General features: G+C 31.7%; 3 protein-coding genes across 5 annotated transcripts in view; 1 reads left to right on the top strand and 2 right to left on the bottom strand.

The window, feature by feature from the left end:
* The window catches only part of LOC149882813 (rotatin-like), a 32,947-nt gene that overhangs the window by 1,547 nt on the left and 11,103 nt on the right, over nt 1-20,297 (bottom strand). For 2 of the 3 annotated variants that reach the window (XM_090100514.1, XM_090100515.1), the window contains 18 exons: nt 19,850-20,197; nt 19,532-19,723; nt 19,094-19,391; nt 18,860-18,988; nt 18,408-18,656; nt 18,013-18,111; nt 17,163-17,512; nt 16,458-16,616; nt 16,133-16,371; nt 15,858-15,986; nt 15,280-15,713; nt 15,097-15,171; nt 14,839-14,965; nt 14,378-14,586; nt 14,127-14,286; nt 13,853-13,975; nt 13,649-13,752; nt 13,451-13,520 (listed from right to left, as the gene is read on the bottom strand). In XM_090100514.1, the coding sequence (XP_089956640.1) occupies nt 13,451-13,520; nt 13,649-13,752; nt 13,853-13,975; nt 14,127-14,286; nt 14,378-14,586; nt 14,839-14,965; nt 15,097-15,171; nt 15,280-15,713; nt 15,858-15,986; nt 16,133-16,371; nt 16,458-16,616; nt 17,163-17,512; nt 18,013-18,111; nt 18,408-18,656; nt 18,860-18,988; nt 19,094-19,391; nt 19,532-19,723; nt 19,850-20,197 (3,494 nt within the window). Of the gene's footprint in view, nt 1-13,450; nt 13,521-13,648; nt 13,753-13,852; nt 13,976-14,126; nt 14,287-14,377; nt 14,587-14,838; nt 14,966-15,096; nt 15,172-15,279; nt 15,714-15,857; nt 15,987-16,132; nt 16,372-16,457; nt 16,617-17,162; nt 17,513-18,012; nt 18,112-18,407; nt 18,657-18,859; nt 18,989-19,093; nt 19,392-19,531; nt 19,724-19,849; nt 20,198-20,297 lie in introns of those variants that run through there. The other variant, XM_090100516.1, reaches the window with a different exon arrangement.
* On the top strand, nt 5,800-9,267 carry LOC149882814 (uncharacterized). The gene is made up of 2 exons (XM_090065400.1): nt 5,800-7,075; nt 7,221-9,267. Exons 1-2 carry the CDS (start codon nt 6,857-6,859, stop codon nt 9,123-9,125), a joined length of 2,124 nt encoding a protein of 707 aa, XP_089921526.1. The 5' UTR covers nt 5,800-6,856; the 3' UTR covers nt 9,126-9,267.
* LOC149882815 (uncharacterized) lies at nt 9,651-11,884 on the bottom strand. The gene is made up of 2 exons (XM_090099951.1): nt 11,206-11,884; nt 9,651-10,836 (listed from the first exon to the last, which is right to left on the bottom strand). Exon 2 carries the CDS (start codon nt 10,758-10,760, stop codon nt 9,651-9,653), a length of 1,110 nt encoding a protein of 369 aa, XP_089956077.1. The 5' UTR covers nt 10,761-10,836; nt 11,206-11,884.

Raw genomic sequence — 20,297 nt, forward strand, 5'->3', positions numbered from 1 at the left:
AGCTTCGATATTAGGCGCGGATTTTTATTTTCGGGATATTACCGCTTACATAATTCTCTGAACAGTTAAAAAAAATTCACTTAATGTTTCATCATTCTTGTTACATTCACAACCTTCGGTATTAGAGGCAAAATCTCAAATACTGATTGTAGTGAGAAATATAATAGAGATCAAAGATCCAGATTTACGTCAGATCGACAAGTTTTACAACGCTTATTGTGTTATTCATTGTTTTTTTTGTTTTTTTAAAAAAAAAAAAAAAAAAAAAAGAATTACTGAAACCACTCTTCTAAGCCTCTGCGTCTCGGAATAGCTTTCTCGAAATGAACCGGGACAAGCGTAAAAAAAAGAGAAATTTCCCGGAAAAAAAAGACGAGACAAAGGAAAAGTTTGTTCTGGAAAAAAGTTATAAATCGGGACGTTAATTTTGTCTCGGATTTAAAAACTGTGTCCCGGATAATTATGAAACGTTTTGAGACTGATCAATTATATCAACTAGATATCTAACTCGCGCTTTCGCAGTGAAGAAAATTTTTAGCCAACCAAGTTTGTTTTGCCAGCCAGAAAATGACGCAGTGACTCAAAACAACAAAAAAATAAACCCCTCACAACTTTTTTGTAAATATAGTGCACTTTTTTTTTTAAATAATATTAAATCAAAATGATTATATATTTAAAAAGTAAAAACAATTTTTTCATAAAACTTATATTTTGTGTTTTATGATTAAATTTTAATATTATTTTCAAAGAAATCTAAAAAATGAGAGATTTTTATTGAGTAAAAATGGTGACCTTTTGATCTAAATTAAAGTCTATATTTTTATTTTAAAGATAACCTTTTAACTTTATATATTTCAAATATATTGGATAAAAAAATTGCATCCTGATTTTTATTGTTCAAATTAGAAGAATTTTCTAAAGTAATATAGAATATATACTAGGGTGGTCCTTATTCATTACAAAAAAAAATTTCTTCAGTTTTCTGACGGGGCACCCCCTTCAATGGTTGACGTTTATGAAAAAATAATTGTACTGAAAATTTTATTTGAAAAATATACATTTTAGGGGTCTCTACCGCAGAGTTTATATCTATAAAAGTGCCCACAGAAGGCTCATATGTTCAGTATTCTACAATATGAATGATTAGGACAAATATGATCACAGAGCACAACATTGCTTTATTGAAGCTAGGGATTGCAATCCCGCATTGCGGGATCCCGCAATCCCGCGGGATCCCGCATTAATTTAGCGCATGCAAGATCCCGCAAAAACTACTGCGGGATCCGCGGGATTTGCGGGATTTTGAAACAATTGCTTTTAAACAAAAAAGGTCAATTCTTTTAAACAAAAAAGACAAAAAAGATATCAAATTAAAAGTGTTTATTGTATTTGTGAAACAAATCAATTTAAAAATTTATCTTCAGCTATTAAAATATTTTTCTTAGCTATAAATATAAAAAAATCATTCAAAAATAAGCAATTATTTAGCAAAACATTAGTCGAACTAAGCATGGGAATTTCGGCCTTCGAAATCGACGAAATTAAACGAAATTCGTGTTTCAATTTCGTATCGAAATTGAGAACGAAATTTCGATTTTTTGGATTGTTTAATTTCGCGAAAAAATTTCGTATAATTTCGGGTCATTGAAAATAACGAAATTGACACGAAATTAAACATAAGTTTTAATTTCGAAATTCGTGAATTTGTAATGTTTAAAAATTTCGTCTTTCGAAATTCAATATAAATTTCGATACGAAATTGAAACACGAATTTCGTTTAATTTCGTCGATTTCGAAGGCCGAAATTCCCATGCTTAAGTCGAACTCGTTCAAATTTTTTTTTGTTTAATTAATGATTATGTTGAAATTTTCGCTAATGAGTATGTTCAAATTTTTGTTAATGAGTATGTTGAAAACGTGAAATTGAAAACGTGCGTGTATAATTGTAAAAAATATACTTTTAAAAACTACTTTTTAAAAAGTCTTTAAAAATTATTTACATCAAGATTTTAAAACAAATGGACTAAGCATGTCGCAAATTAAAACTATATGGAATTATTTTAAAAAAAGTGATAATGAAGAAAATGCGAAGTGCATGTTATGTTCGGCTATTTTAAAAATTAATCAAAGATCAACTAAAGGGTTATTAATCCATTTAAAAACTAAACGTGGCACCGATTTAAAATCAAACGTTTTACAACAAGACGGAGCTTCAACTTCAAAACAGCATGAATCAGTTGAACTAGAGCCTAAAATATACATCGACTGCGAAGACGAAGAAGTAATTCCATCGAAAAAAGTCAGAACAATTGACATGTTTTTCGTAAAGGAAATTTCTATGGAAAAAAATGGTATCGCGCATGGTTGCAAAAGATGGCTTTACATTTAATAGTTTTTGCACATCTTCAGATTTACGGTACTTGTTTTCAAAGAGTGGTTTCCGGCTCCCTACTTCACCTAATACTATAAGATTGATGGTAGTTAAATTCTCAGATTCTGTAAAAACCGATATAATGCAAAAACTCACATCACTAAAAAAGCAAAATCAAAAGTTTTAGATAACGTTTGACGAATGGGCATCACAAAATAGTCAGAGATACTTAAACTTAAATGTACATATAGAGGCGAAACACTTTAATCTTGGATTGATTCGAATCCATGGATCGTGTAATGCAGAATATTGCGTCAAGTTAGTTTCAGAAAGGCTAAATAGCTTCGATATTGACCTCCAAGAAGACATTATTGCCATGACCACTGATAGAGCAAGTGTGATGGTAAAAGTCGGTAAAATGATGTCTTGCTATCAACAGCTATGTTATGCTCATGGAATACAACTTGCAGTTATTGATATCTTATACAAGAAAAACAGCGGAGAAGTCGAAGAATCGTTTATTACATATGAAAATTGTGAAGAAGAAGATGAATGTAGTAAAACTGAGGATGATGAAGCTATAAATAAAGAATATGGTTTGACAATGATTTTGGACCGAGCATCAGCTGAATTGGTTAGCAATTACAAAGATCTCATGAAAAAAGTGAGAAAGGTTGTAAAAATATTTAAAAACTCTCCTGTCAAAAAGGAAATATTTACAGAAAGATATCCTACAAGAACACGGGAAAAAGCTTCAGTTGATTCTTGATTGTAACACTAGGTGGGACAGTATGTTCGATATGTTAGAAAGATTTCATAGACTAAAAGTGTGTATTGAAAAAGCCTTAATTAATGTTGGGTCAGAAATTCGTTTCACCCAAGAAGAGTGGTCCCAAATCAATGACTTAATTATTTGCCTGGCACCACTAAAACTTGGTCTCGAACTTTAATGCAGAAGAGAATCGAACCTTGTCACGGTGGAAACAACTTTTCAATTTATGCTAAATAAATTGCGAAAGCAATCATCACTTTTGAGCAAAGATTTAGCCGCGGCACTTCGTGAGAGGTTTACACAACGTCGTAATAAGAATTTAAATGGACTACTAGTTTACTTAAAAAATCCGACGAAGAAAATGAACTCGAAGAAAAAGAAGCAGTAGATTTTATTAACAATTCCCAAATACTTATTCCTACAATTCTATCGCTGAAAAAAGAGTTGGAAAATCAAGCACAGAAAGACAAGAACAGCTGGACAGAAAATGTAAAGGAGAGACCAAATTTAGATTCTTTAGACTTTGATAAATTATTGAAGCCGGAAATGTCTGCCTATGAAAGTAATGGAGTAAGAGGCACGTTTCTAGATATAGCGCATAGTTACTTGATGACCATACCACCAATAAGCGTAGAGGCCGAGCAAGCTTTTTCAGCTGCTGGTTACATATGCAGTCCTTTGAGGAGTAGATTAAGTGATGATACTTTAAGTAGGGTCTGTTTCTTAAGAGCCCATTTCTTACAATCATTTTCTCAATTTGATATTTCAAAAAACAAATAAAGCTAATAGTTCTACGTAAAGCTAAAAGATGTTCTATGTACTTTGGCTTATCTTTTTGTTCATTAAATGTTAAGAATTATATTGATTTACAAATGAATTGCGTTTTTTGGCTTTATTTACCTTATCTTATCAATCTAATAAGTTGAGTATATTTTTTCTAAAATACTTGAAAGAAAAATACAATTGTCATTTTGCCTTTTATAATGTGCATAAGAAACCTACTAATCCCGCGCGGGATCCCGCGGGATCCGCACAAAAATTAAAAAAATCCGCGCGGATCCCGCGGGATTGAAAAGTGTGCGGGATTGCAATCCCTAATTGAAGCACATTTAAACAACTGTTACAGTGTTACATATTGTAATTATTATTGTCCTTCTGTGTTGAGACTGTCAAAGTGACAAAAACCGTCTAGTTAGTCCATTGCCAGGGTATTCTTCGCTCGATCAGGAAATCGCTGGCGGCACTTCTTTACAATTAAGAGAAGGCACTGTTTCTGCTCCTCATCGTTTGTGTGCAGCTTGTTGTATTCGTCCATTAAGGCAACTCCACGTTCTGCTATGTCATTCACAACTCTCATACTACTGACAGTGTTCTTCGCCAACTGATAGTCAGCATCTGCAGACCAGAGCTTCACATCTTTGTTGAGGAAAGTTGACGGTAGACCAGTGATGGTGAAGAATCTACGAATGCTCTCGGTGACAAAGTCTTCCAAGTTCTTGGAGCTCACCAGCGTAGGATCAACAGTTATCCTCTTCAAAGGATATTCTGCACCCGGTGCTTGCAGGGCACTGACCATCAGACGTTTAGTGTCATCGGAGACTTCGTCATCAAAGAAAGCCAATGCAATCAGTTCTTCTGACAAGTACCACAAATGTCCTAAAATTTTCTTCATTGCGATCTGAGAGACTGCTTGATTCTGTGCCTTGTATTTGTCGATCTCCTTGATAAGCTCGAGATCAACACAGGGCGAAGATGGCGCTGACGGCGCTCTAAACCAGGCCTTGACATACAGAGTCACTGTGAAAAGACACACGTCTGCTATTCCCTTCTCTTCTTTCTTTATCATCTTGAACTGGCTTCTCAGCATCCATATTTTCAATGAATAAATAGCCTTGGCCATCCATCTGGCTCGATGCAGTCCTGCCGGAGCTTTGAATGAGCATCCTTGAGATGGAACGCCTCCCAGAAACATTATTGTCAGCTCTAGCAGTTCGCGATAATCATCACGAGGCTGAAACTGTTGCAGTTGGTTTTCAGCAAATGCAATAATTTCATTTGCAACACTGGAAACGGCACTGTGCACGATGTCATTCGAACTAGATGCCTGAAAATTTTACCGGTCAATGATTTCCCAACTGCTTTGAAACCTTTTAAAAATCATGTCTGGGCCCTTTGAAGGGCCAAGAGAAAGAGTAACCGTTGCCTCTAAGACTATTTCTAAAATGTGATGACGGCAAGCAAACCAGAGCAAATCTTTGTCAAACTTCTGCTCCAGTAGGATGCAAGCACCATTTCTTGGACCACTATTGACGGAAGTAGTGTCGAAGCACACGCACTTGACTTTATCAGCTATGCCCCACGCTACAGTTACATCATAAACAGCTGTTGCTGCAGCTTCTCCAGTTCCAGATGGCAGCTTTGGTACACAAAGAAGTTGGTCAACTCCCAGTCCAGACACGAGGATTGGGAGCCGGTCCACAATTTTTTTGCTACTGATTAGGGGTGTTCAAAAAAAAAAAATTTCGAAAACGCGAATACACAACAAGCTAAATTTGGGGCAAATGTAAAAAAAATACGATTACAAAAAAAAAAAGTCAAAAATATTGAGATTTACCTTGTGCTCAAGCGTCAAAACCCCCCTAAAAATGCCCCAAATAGTACCCTCGTAGCAAGGCTTTGAGCACAAGGTAAATCTTAATATTTTTAATTTTTTTTTTTTTTAATGTGCTCATAATAATCTATACTTTTTTTTAAAATTGATGTGTATCCGTGATTTTTCTTAAAAGTTCTTTAAATTTAAAACGATTTTATGCAAAAAAACGAAAATATGCGCATTTAACAAAAAAGAATGCGCAATAATTCGTACTTATTTTATTTGTTTATATTCACATTGTTTGGTTTTTTAATCATTAATGTTTCTTTTGTTATTTGATTTGTGTACTTTGTTTGCATTTTTCTTTTGTTCTCACTTAATAAACAATTATATTACCTGTCTAAAACTTGTAAAAAGAAAAAACTGACAATTGTAAATTAACGTTAATGTATATTGCGAAATTCTGCAGTAAACATTATAGTTTCATCTCATATTTTGAAATTAGTGAACGTCATTTCTTTTAAAATAGTTTTAAAAATTATAATGGACAATTTAATAGAAAACAAAGGAGAGTCACAAAAAATGAAAGTTTCAAGTGCAAATAAAAGTAAGAAACTATTAAAAAGTGGCAATGAAAAGCGAAATATAAAAATGAAAAGAAACAAACATTTTATTATTGAGAAAGTGAAACCAGCAATACCAAGTAACGAATTTGTTTTGAGCTTTTTTTAATTTTAAATATCTAGTTTAGGATATAAGACTATAGTTAATAATGTGAAATCTTATGACTATAAGATTTCACGTTGTACAAGAGCAAACTCAACCTGAATATTTTTGTTATTAACTTTAGTTGATCAACTGCCAACTGGATTAGATATTTTACAACACATAGCTTTTAATAAGTCGACGCTTTCTAAAACCTCAAAAAAGTCAATGATAATTGCATGCTCGGTAAAAAAAGACAGAAAATACGAGAGATGTGTTGAACTGCATTGTAGGTGTATTCTAAGCAAAATCAAGGGTCCCTGGCTTAAAGCTGGATTCCCTCTTCAATCAGATAATAACTTGATACAAAAGCTGAATAAGTTGAACAAAAAATATTTGAATTTGAAAAAAAAACATGCACAGGAGGTCGCCTTTAGAATTAAAAAAGCAACAAGACTTTAGAAAAGAGCTGGGAAAAATCTTTTGGGCAGGAATAGCTGACTTACAAAACTGGATAAAGAAGGACAAGAATAGATCAGACCTAGATAGGAAAGAGGACCTAGATTTTTTATACGATCAAGAACACAACAGAAAGTTATTTCTAGGGCCTGAAGACAAAAAATATAGCGAGAAGGTATTATATATTATAATATAAATCCATATTATAAACCTTTTTTCTGAATTTAAAAACTCTTCTATCATTGCTCACTCTTCTCCAATTTTTCATTGGTTTTTATTTTGGGTACATTAATTTTTATTTTATAATGTATGCTGTTTAGATTTCGGAGAATACAAGAAAGAGAAATCCATCTATAAAAAATGCTGCTAAATCAGTAGAAGTAAGTTCAGAGTTAGAATTTGGTACGGACACCAGCGAAGATTCATCTTTTGATTCCGATTTTGAACCAGGATATCGGCGTTCTATAGAGTCAAGTAGTCTTATAAAAGCTGAGATCCCAAAAGATATTATTTCTGGTAATGTTGCTCTTATTGCCACAATTACTGATATTTCTCCAAACGTTTTGACAAAAGTTACTGCTGCAATCCTTGATAGTTCTGGGGTTGATCTTACAAATGTAAATTGCAGCAGGTCAACAGCATCTAGAAAGATGAAACAAACAGCTCATGAAATGGCAGTTATTGCTAAAGAAGATGTCGAACTTAGCATCCGAGCTTCTCCCTACCCATGCATTATACATTTTGACGGAAAGACACTTTTTGAAATTAATAATGGAAAAAAATTAAAGCATGATAGACTTGCGGTTCTGGCAACTATTGATAATGACTCCCATCTTCTCGGAGTTACGCCATTACCCTCTTCATCTGGAGAAGATCAGTACAATGGTGTAATGAAAGTCTTAAAAGAGTACAATCTCGAATCAAAGATTGGATTACTTTGTTTTGATACCACATCAAGCAATACAGGAATACATAAAGGATCTTTAATAAGAATATCTACTGAGTTAAATAAGTATCTAATTCTTTTAGCTTGCAGACATCATGTTTCTGAGTTGAGAATCACACACTTTTGTGAGGCTATAACAAATGAAAAAACTACGGCCCCCGATAACCCTTTGTTTAAACATTTCAAAAACTTGTTTGAGCAGCCTAATTTTGAGTACAACCCATCTATGTTAGTAAAATTTGGTTGGGAAGAAATTAAAGGAACCGTTGTTGAAAAAGCTGCTACAGAATCTCTTGAGTATTGTAGATCTTACTTATTGAGAAATAATATTGTACGGGAAGATAGAAAAGAACTTGCAGAGCTAGTGGTCAGCTATCTTTCTCCTTCTATCATTAAAATTCGAAAAACTGGAGCGGTTCATCATGCAAGATTTCTTGGGAAATCTATATATTATTTAAAAATGCAAATTCTTTCAACTCAAATTGATTTTATTCAAAAAAATAGAGAACATATTAAGGTAATAACTGAATTTATAGCTTGTTTTTATGCAAAGTGGTACCTGCAATCAAATGATACAATCAAAGCTCCTTTTATGGATGTAACTGCTATTCATCAAATGCATCAGTATAAAGCAGTATGTGCAGAACCATTTGCTGTTGATGCTGTGTTGAATTCTTTATTTAAACATACATGGTATCTTGACTCAACTCTGATTCCTTTAGCCTTGCTGGATGATGGTGTTGCACTCGAAGAAAAGAAAAAAATTGCTGCTGCAATATTATCATTTCCAAAACCTAAGTCATGTTACTTTAAAACTGAAAATAAGCAAAAAAAAGATATAGAAAAATTGTTGAAAATTGAACTTAACATTCATCAGCAAATTCCTAGCTTAGCTTCTTTGGTTGATGAGTTCTCTTGGTTAATGTTTGATATGATCGGAATAAAAGATCAACGAGTTGATGATTGGCTGACCTTGCCACCTCAGTATTGGCACACGCAATCAACATATAAATTATTTTTAAATTTTGCAAAAAGTATTGTTTGTGTAAACGACCACGCTGAAAGGGCAATTGGAATGATGCAACAATTTGTTCACCGCTACAGAGACGAGGAAGAAAAACAAAATAGGCTTATTGCTGTGGACAAAACTCGCTCAATTTTTAAGGCATCAGGCAGTGAATCTTTATTAACCAAGAAACAAAATAACAAAGTTATAAGCAAGAAAAGAATCGCAAAGGGATTACTTAGCTTACGCTCCAAAATTCAGAAGATAGCTTGAACTTTTGTATTTATATTAAAAAAATATTTTTTAAAGATACAAGTTGCACGTAATTTAAGTTTGTATCATTCAATCAACCTATAAAAAAAACGTTTTTCTAAAAAGCTTAATACAAATAAAATGAAAACCAAACACTGTGAATATAAACAAATAAAATAAGTACGAATTATTGCGCATTCTTTTTTGTTAAATGCGCATATTTTCGTTTTTTTGCATAAAATCGTTTTAAATTTAAAGAACTTTTAAGAAAAATCACGGATACACATCAATTTTAAAAAAAAGTATAGATTATTATGAGCACATTAAAAAAAAAAAAAATTAAAAATATTAAGATTTACCTTGTGCTCAAAGCCTTGCTACGAGGGTACTATTTGGGGCATTTTTAGGGGGGTTTTGACGCTTGAGCACAAGGTAAATCTCAATATTTTTGACTTTTTTTTTTTGTAATCGTATTTTTTTTACATTTGCCCCAAATTTAGCTTGTTGTGTATTCGCGTTTTCGAAATTTTTTTTTTTTGAACACCCCTAATCAGTAGCAAAAAAATTGTGGACCGGCTCCCAATCCTCGTGTCTGGACTGGGAGTTGACCAACTTCTTTGTGTACCAAAGCTGCCATCTGGAACTGGAGAAGCTGCAGCAACAGCTGTTTATGATGTAACTGTAGCGTGGGGCATAGCTGATAAAGTCAAGTGCGTGTGCTTCGAATGGACGATCGATTGTTTTCGAAATTTTTTTTTTTTGAACACCCCTACTACTGATATCTTCCACCAATTTCCCATCCCAGTGTATTGTTAGTGGAACTGTTGGCTTGAATTCTGCTTTCAAGTTCTCTGCCATTCTCTGCCTACATTTCATCCTTTCTCTTCGAATGGACGATCGATTGATATTAAACTCTGCTGGGTCATGACCGAGGTGCTGCAGTGCTGGAGTCAGGACTAGTGCAGCATTTCTATCACTGACCTTTGCCATATCCAGACATACTGCTAACTTGTCATTCAGTATTTTGTGTGTTCCACGTTTACGTTTAGTTCTCTTTGAAGTTATGGTTGATGATGGCTCACCAAATGCTTCATTATCATTACCAGACTCCTGTTCGCTTTCGGAATTCTGAAGAATAGCTTTCTCCTCTCTGGCCACTCTGTCCTGTTCTTCTCTCTCTTTTCTTCTCTTGAAGTTTTCTTCTCTACTGTGAACATCTCTTTCTCTTTTGGCCATGGCTTTGTCAACACTTCCCATCTTACCACGTCGTCCCGCCTCACGCTGAGCTAACAGGAACTCCCTGTCCTCCTGCATGCTAATCATCTTCATGGCGTCCGCATGAGCAATGTCAAAAAGACTCTCTAAGCCATCCTTCCATTCTTCTTCCTTCTTCAGTAGACTTTCAGAGCGCTTTGCTTTATTTTCCTTATTTTTCTTCAGTTTGTCATATTCATGGAACAGACATTCAACTTTTTCAACAACGTGTTTCTTCAACCGTGTCGGGATGCGGGCTTTAGCCCACACTTCAAGAACGTCATTAGTTGTTGAATGTGATGCTTCACGAATGGTCTGTTTGGTGGCCTCTTTGTAATAGAAGAAAAATGCCATGACTTCCTTCTTTGACGGTAACTTTGTAGAGCTGAGAATTTCAGACATTTGGCCTATCAGTCACAACTCAGTTTCTCGTCTTGTAGTTGGTTTCGAAGTCCTACAGCAAGCATTGGCCATCTCCCTTAAAGTAATAAATTTTATTTGTTACCATCCAATTTAATTATTCAAATTATATGTAATTTCTAACAAAAACTTATAGAGCTCAGAAAACTAACTGACAAAATTTATGTTATGCAATATAAATAAACAACAATGACATATGAAAACTCTGACAAGGTCTAAAACCAATAAATAAAATACACAATTATGTGCATAAATGAAAAGTCAAGTTCGATACTATGGCACTCAGGCAATTGATATTAATAAACAATTTAAAATGCATTTAGCACAGCGGATCGGTCATTCTGTCTGTTTTATAATAATTCATTGTTAAATCAATATAATTTGGCAAATTAATATTTAAGCAAAAATAAACAAAGAAAACACTCACTTTTGATCCAGTATCCACTAGGTCAGTTGTTACGGAAGTTTCCCTGAGAGAGTCAGTAGTCACTAATTCAGATTCATCAAATATTATTGTTATATTGAGTGTCTGTCAGTGTCTGATTACAAATGGCTGACAGCTGGTGAAATGCATTCTGGATAATTTAACAATAAATAACATCATATTGATAAATTATGCAGGTGGTATAGTGTGCAGTGAAAGAGTTCACCAGCATAACAACTAGTGACATGCAGCCACGGAACCCCACATGATACTTAACTATTATATATGTGGTAGGGACCTCTAAATGTTTTCAGATTTAGCTGATTTTTTTTGTGAATTTTTTATGCATGCATATAAACAAAATTCAAGGGTGCCCTGTACAAAAATCAAACTTTGAAAATTAAGGACCACCCTAGTATATACATAGTATTTTGTTTTAAATATCAGCTTAAAAAAATGTCCCACTGAGTTCCAAGGAGATATATATTTTTTTCAGTTAATTAACACTTTTACTTTTAGAATATAAAGGGATTTCTGCGGTCACCTACAGTATAGGGAGTTATTGAAGAAATACAAATGTCAATAAACCCATAAAAATTTTGTTTTCCGCCATTTTTAAACAGTTGTTTATTTATCAAAACAAATGAAAATGGCGGAAAACAAGTTTTTTATGGGTTAATTGACATTTATGTTTCTTGAATTTGAGTTTTTTAACTGTATGACTTGTTTTAACAAGTCAAATATAGTTCCAAGGAACATATTTTTGTCATCATATGTACTTAGAAATTTGTTAAAATGTTTTTATTTGAATTATAATTTACTATTCAAGAAGTGCTATATTTGAAATAGCATTACTTAACAACTTCAGTATTTCCTGTAATCTACAAGTAACATCATTTACTTAAACATTATAGGAAACTTAGTGTGATAATTGTCAAAGAAATAATAACATAAAATGTTAAACAGTGTAAAGTGAAAAATGATGTAAAGTACTCAAAAATGTTTCTGATATATATTAATAAAAAAAAAATTAGATCTTATTCCGAATATACGTGAATTAGAAAGTGGATAAATTACGATTTTGGAAGGATTTACTTAACGAAATCAAATAAAACTGAAGAAATTAGCATAGAGAACATAAAGGCTACTTAAGATACATTTATTTCAAAAGTGAAGAAAAAACTAAAACAATGTGATTTGGTTTTTTTCACAACCAAAATGGCTACTTGTATTGGTCATAAGATTTTCTTGAACCATTGGCATTCTTTTTCTATAATTCTTTTATAGAAAAAGAATGCCAATAGCTTCAAGAAAATCTTATGACCAATACAAGCAGCCATTTTGGTTGTGGAAAACCCCATAAACAATGGGTCGTTTTTGGAGAGCAAAGCAAAAGAGAAAAAAATAAATGTACTCGATGTTGAACATCATGCTCTATTTTTAGTCTCTGCAAGAAGTACACTTTTTAAAAAAAGTCAAATGTTTTACAGATCAAAAAAGTTAGACACTTTGGATAAAACCTTTCCTTTAAATAATACTGTAAAACAAACTCTTGGATTAGAAGTGAATATTGACCTCAACGATAAACAATATCAAATGATCAGAAACTTAGCCCTGGGATACATATTTATCCACTTCTTGCACGATATTATAGTGGAAAAAGTTAAATAGTATCCTAAAAATACTTTTTTTCTCTGATTTCAGCTGCTACCATTAATATTGCTAAAGCTGTGATTATATAGATGGTATAACAATATTAAAAGTAGCAACTTAAATAAATGATGGTAATTGTGCCAGAAATTCATTACTTAAATTTTACATTAGGAATAACTAGTATGTCTCTTTATGTCTCGTTATGTCCCGTTAAAAAGATGTATATTCCGGGAAATTGTAAAGCTCCTATTTTGTCCGGGACATTTCGTCTCGTCTCGGTATCGTCCCGGATTTCGAATGAAAGTTGGCGCTTACACTCTTCCGCCTACAAAACCCTTCCCACACAAAAATGAAACTTGTTCGCTTTCGCTAACTCCAAAGTTAACGAAAGCGAATAAAGAAGCTGGGCCTTAACTAGTAAATAAAAAGAGGAACAAAAGTAGAATTAGTAAACACTTCTTTCGTTTATTCACATGCTAATTATTGTAATAAAACTGAGATACAATGCCAAATTTTAATGAGAAAAAGGAACCAGATCCGGACGTTGCGCTAAATTCTCAGAGAGTTTAGAAAAACAACCGTATACAAATATTACCTGAATTGACGTCATCCTTCAACGCCATCAAACAGTTTTTAAAATTCGATTTCTTCAAGAAATTCATCGCCTGGTGAAAAGTTTAGAACTTTACTCAAAAAAAAAAAAAAAATCAAAGTTCTGTCCAAAAAAAAATTTATAGAAAAGAAATTTAATTAAACTTAAAATAAATTTCAGAAAAAAAAAAAAAAAAAAGACCTTTTGATTTCCGTAAGTGAGAATCCAAAAAAACCCGCTAATAATAGATTTGGTTTTCAACGACTGAGAAGTCAGCTTTTCTAACACAGATGATAGCAATTCAGCTGAAGAAAAAAAAAACAACGATCAAGGAGTATCTGTTTGGAAGTAACTTGAACGAAGGTACGGAGGAAAAAAGAAAAAAAGAACAACAAAGTTACATACAGTTTGAACTTAATGACTGTTTAATAGCAGGAACATATGCAATATTTCGAAGAATGAGTAATCCATAATCTTGTTTTTTTAAGCTTGACCCGTTTATCATACTAATAAGTATTAAAAGAATATCTAAAGAAAAAATTACTTTAAAAGCTTGGATATTAACGGTGAAAAAATAACGGTCTTGTGAAACTAGACTGATTTCTAAAACGTCGCTCTAATTCTTTGAGTTCGAAGATGTGAAAAAAAAAAAATCGTCATTTAAAGAATAAAAAGTTACCAGGAATTTTCCAAATCACTTTAGCACCGTCTTGAAAAAATGACAAAGATGAGAGCAATTTCAACCAATCAGAAAGGAGAGCATTTGCAACTTTTCGCTGATGCATATTTCCTGAAGAACTTGTATTGTATATGGTTGTAAATAAACCAAGCAACCCGGACTAATTTAAAAAGAAAGGAAGTAGTCAATATTTTTTTCTTTCTGTCATTTAATAACAAAAATAGAAAAAAAAAACCTTTAAATAAACAGACTTTGAAAAGAATTTTTCTGCATTCTGAAAAACTTATTGCATTTATTAGGATCCCAAAACAAATCGCAGTTCGGTTGCTTAGTTTTCCATTAGCTAAGAGAGCGTCCCTTTGAAGCTTTTCCAGCATCTTGATGTTATATTGGATAAATGAAGTTTCGTCTAATGCATGTTTATTCACCAAACTTGTTTGAGAGCAAATGGCTACTTGAGCTGTGAAGGAAATAAAGTAAAATTTACCTTGTTAAAAATGGAAGAAATATTTGTAAAAATTTTGAAATAGTATTTATATATAAGTACATGAACTTAAGTATTTAGAAAGACTCATAAACAGATAAACACTGTAACTCACTTAGTCTATCAATGTTTTGTATTTTTAACGTCACTTTTGGTATAAACATTTTTTCCCTGATATTTATCAAAAAGCGTTTTTTTTTTATTACCCAATGCATTCAGTTAACAAACCTGTTCTACAATGACAGGATAAAACCAGGAGAAGCAGCAACAAAGCATCGACCAATGGTGGGTGGAATGCAGACCACACTCTCACATTTAACAAATGAATTGTAATACCTCCAGATATTAGTGCACACTTTAAACACAATAGTTAAAACACAAATTAGTAAAAGACAATACATGCTATCCAATCAAGAATGTGATTGGATCTTCATAAATTTATAAAAGAAACCCAAAGGGTTATATCTGGAAGATCTAAAAACTTACTTTTATATTTTCGGCATGCACTGCAAAGTTGCGAACTATATTTAAGCAATCAATGAGCTGTTGAAACAATTCCGCCTGCAATGTAGAAAGTATAAAAAGAAGATAAGTAATAAAGAAATGAACCAAGAAAAATAAAAAAGATAACTACGAGCACCTTTTGCCCCAATCAATTCACATTCTCACCTTATTCTCGTCAACTTTTTTTCCCTCTCGTATTGAACAAATGTTAGTCTTTATGAGTAGATCTTTCATTTCTTCAATAAAAATTTCAGCAAAACCTTCTTTAAGGGCTAGCTGCTTTGCTTTTTCACTAACATTAAACAGAGAGCTTAAAGCCATTTTACCCAAATGAAAAGAATTGCACAAAACCCTGTTATGAAGATACAGCAAAATACAGCATAAATATTCCCCGACACATATGTTTTCACTCGGTAGATTAAAAACCTGTATACCAATGATAAACTTAACAATTTCTCTTGCCACTGGTTTCACATCCAACAAAGATAAACAGAATTCATTCATTTGAAAAATAATCACCAGAAGCTTTAACAAGCTGTCTGTGCATTTATTGCTTGTTTTCAGCTTAGAATAAACGGTAATAACAAACGACAAAGCTCCTATAATGATAATAGATTATTCCTTTTATTAGGTCATTTTGTGTTTATTTTTAAGACTAACTTCAAAAAAAAATAGCATAAAAACTTTATTCTTGCTTTTTTAAATATAGAAAACAACTACTACCTGACAGTTTAAAACCTTACCACAAAGGGACTGAACATTGTCTGTAAGACACGCTGCCAAAGATGGGATTGTTTCTTTAAAATTCACTACCAATCCTCCAAGTAAGGAGCAAATATTGTGCCATACATCCATATAAATATCCCTGTATTCTAAAACAAGAAAAATTTTCTTTTAGCAAGTTGAAGACTGCATTAAAAGTTCTACAAAGGCATGAAATGAACATTTATAGACAGAAAGTTCTTCACCAAGTATACTTTATATTATGTGAATATTTTTTGTTTGTTTTAGTACTTACCCCAAATTGGATTAAAGGAGAGTGAAAAAAGCGAGTAGAACTTTTCAATCAATTTGAAATCTATCACTAATTTGATGCATACATTCTCATACTTTTTTATTGAGCTACTTGAAATTAAAACGTTTACAAGATTTGCAACAGCCAACGCAACCTTTGAGTGATGCACAAGTTTTTTTGCCAATTTTATTTGTGGTGGATAAGATTTTGATAAAGTAACAAAATCTGTAGGATTCCAATTTCTAAAAGAAACAATAGAAAATAAAGCATGATAAAGCTCTTAAATAAAAAAAAGTATAACTATTTAAAAGTGGAATAAAAATAAAACCTAAAAATAGCATCCAAAACATTTTCTGCTACCATCTTGCTTAGAACATCTTCAGGAGATAACAATATTAAACCAGAAACAACATCAATAACTGATCTCTTCATCAGCAAAGACTTGTATTGCTTAGGAAGAAAATCTCTATGCAGTATGTGTAGAGATCTTGAAGAGAAAAGTTAAAGAAATTTAAAAAATTAATAAATAGGAACAAATAAGTTTTACTTGACATCTCTATACTTCAACTATTTGCAGCAATTTTTCTACTCTGAAAAAAAACGATATTCTCTAACAGTCACTAAATCATCAAAAGAAATCATCAAAAGAAAGCCCCAAATCTTAGTTATGGTAGAAGATATTTTTTGTGGTTATTTTTTTCTTTTTTGTAGAAAACTTGAAAAAGGATTTTTAAGCAAAACATATATTACAATACACTTTGAATTACAAAAATATTAACCCTGTTAAGCCAGGTTATGTTGATTTTCAGATTTTCATGAATAACAAATCTTTTCAATCTTTACATAAAATCTATTAAGTTTGTAGCATTTTTTTTTTTTTATTTAATTAAAAATTTTGAAGAAAAGTAAAATTTGAAAAGATGAAATTTTGTACAGGTAAACATTATCAAACTGCTTTATTTATAGATATAAATAAAGTAATAGTCACTAAAATATTTGTGAAATGAAAATAACACTGTGTGTGAAGACTTACAGTTCGGAAGATTCATTCAAGAGTTTAGTGTGATTGCTTTCAATAAATTCATTCAAGAGTTTAGTGTGATTGCTTTCAATAAACTCATTTGGTAAATATTTACTTGACAGTAAAGATACATCCTCAGGTATATCAGAATATTTACTACCTAGAGTTTGCATGGTTTCACTTGCATTTGTTGGCAAAATATTCTCACTAATGTAAGAATCTTGTGTCATTGATGTAGAGGCATTGACATGTCTAACAGATAAAACATGTGAAAAATCATCATCAAACATTTTTCGTATCTCATTGTACAAATCAAAATGCTCAAATAGTAGCAAGAAGGCAGCAGAGCCAGTTGCTTTTTTCTAAAAATAACACAGTTCATCAACAATATTTAAAAATTTTGTTTACATAACCAAATCTTTTAAAATCAAATCCAATATATTTGAAAATATAAATATTAAATTATATTTTTTAACATATTAGAAATGATCATAAAGTAAATATCCTACAATTTAGAACCATTTTACATTAAAATTAATAAGTGACTGTACTTCTTTTTGTTAATAAAGAAATTTAAAGTTTATGGCAAGCAAGCTCATCTCCCATATTATGACCAACTTATAAAAACATTATAAATTTGTCACAATATAGGTTGCTTATAAATAACTTTTATAAACTTGGGTTATATATAAATAACTTTTATAAACTTTATATTTAGTTGTTGCAAGTTGGTAAGAGAATTGATACCTATTTCCACATAGTTGGAAAAGCAATAGAAATACATGAATGACGCAAAGTATAAGAAAACAGTCTAGCAACAAAATAAAAACTTATTGTTGTTATTAAAAATGATGAAAAATACCTTAGTTATAGTATCTTGTACAACCATACTTTCCCATAAAAAATTGTCTGTACAAACAATTGACAATTGTTTAAATAATCTGCATAACAACACACAACTCTAAATAAAAAATAAAATCAAATAAGCTAAAAATTGGAATTGTGAAATTCCAGATTAACAAATAAAATTAACTAAAATTTTCTTCACTGATTAATCATTTTAAAATTTTTAAAACAGCTTTTAAAAAGTTCAACAAGTTTTTAATGATGGACAAAGGATATAAGTTCCAAAAAACTTAGTATATGAAGGCCTTTTGAAGGAAATTCTTGTTTCACAGTTAAAACTATGAAACAAGATCAAAATCTATGATGCCTGCAAAAAAATTGTTAGATTTAGAATAAAACAGTAAAACATACCTGTGCTCTAACTACAAAAGCTTCTTTGTGGTTTAGAATGACCCCAATAGCAGCTGCCCAAATACCACCAGGTTGATTTTGAAACTCAGTAACAATCATTTTATCATTTTCACTAAGAAAAGCAGTTGCTAAAATCCAGCCTCCCCAACGTATCTCTGTTGAGCGATCAGAGACCAAAGAAGATAACCAAGGAAGAGCAGTAGAACATGAGTTTTCAATATTTTTTGATGTGTATGAGTCTATTAAACTCTAAAAAAGCATCATAATTACATTTAATTTGAAATGATTGTCATAGTTGCAATGTGGTTAAAAGAAATAGTTGCTTAACCAAATGCATCATAAATAAAATAGAACAAAACAAGGAATTTTAAATTAACTAAACCACAATTCATAAGTGCATAATCAAAGTTAATTCTAAGGAATAAACCAAAAAATGAAAAACCAACACTTACACTAAATACATCCAAGATTTTTATCTCATGAACCAAGTGGCACAAACATATTACAGATGATTTGACAATCCCTTTACCCATGAATGATACAAGGGCATCAACCCTATCTACTTGAAAAGATGTCACAATCTAAATATTTGAAAGCTTTATGGAAAGGATTTTTAACCCATGTTACGAAAGTTTCTGAACAAAATTACAAATTGAAAACTTGATATTAAAAAAAAAAATTCATACATTTACCAACCAGTGGAAAAGTTCTAAGCACATGGAATCTCCATTAACAACTTCTAAGCTCCAATTTTGATAAGCAAGAAGATGAACCAATAATGCCAATACACTTTCCATTAGGGGTAGATCGTAATAAGACTCTGAGCCAGATATCAGTAAGTTCTTATAGACAGCAACAACTAAGTTACCAACAGAGTCAAACTGTGGCATACAAGGTTTTGTTATAAGTTTAAATTGAAAATCACAACCATGTGAGTTATAGCTAAATATCTTAAAAATTGTAACAATGATTTGTTGCACGACCCTAGAAAAAATATAACTTATTCTAACTATAAGTATTATTTTGTAATAACTTAACATCGCTAGAGGAATTAAAGGTAACCAATTGAAGCCTCTGAGCTTTTTAAAAGATAAATAGAAAACAAGTTGTGGTCAATAACTCACTTTTTTTGATGTGTCACATCACCAATGTTTATTTTTCCACTAACGATATCACTTGTGTTACAACACAATAAAAAAGTATTATAATTTTGAAAGAGATTTAGTAAACCAAGTTCAGCCGCAACTTTAAAGAGTGAAAGTATTGACAGGAAAAATGGATAATCAGCTGGTGCAAACGGGCTGGAGATGAATGTTCTGAAAAAATATTTAACTCATGTATTTTTGTTTAACCATGGAACTATAAATCTTTATATTTTTTAAAGATGATACTAAATGAAAATAAATTTGGACAACTTATAGAATTAAGTATTAATTTAATACCGATGCATCTGAGTATCTTCAAATAACTTAGAAAACTTTGATCGGATCTTCTGTATAACAGTATCAGCATATGGGGCATACAAGTTATCATTTGCATTATGACTTCTTACAACTTTTTCTTTTGGTTCAAACTCATCTTCAACATTTATTTGATGATCACATTGGGGATCCTTTTTAAGGTAAGATTTTTCCAAAATTTGTAGTAACAGTTTTAATTTGTCTAAGTTTTCAAAAAATGAGCCACGATCAAAACCCTCAAACAATGGTTCAAACACTTCTTCAATAAACATATCAAATGAAAGTGAATATTGTGATTCCTTTTCTTTAGCATTAAGCTTGAAAACATCACTATAATGAAATCGATTTTTTCTTTAGATTTTTTTAGAGGAAAAATGATTTTAGACTGATTAAAAATTATTAAACATGAATAAACAGAAAAAAATCTCAA

Source organism: Hydra viridissima, unplaced genomic scaffold (assembly GCF_058129835.1).
Source record: "Hydra viridissima isolate aposymbiotic clone 2 unplaced genomic scaffold, HvirCarnegie_v1 scaffold_10, whole genome shotgun sequence".
In the NCBI taxonomy this organism is placed as follows: Eukaryota; Metazoa; Cnidaria; class Hydrozoa; order Anthoathecata; family Hydridae; genus Hydra; species Hydra viridissima.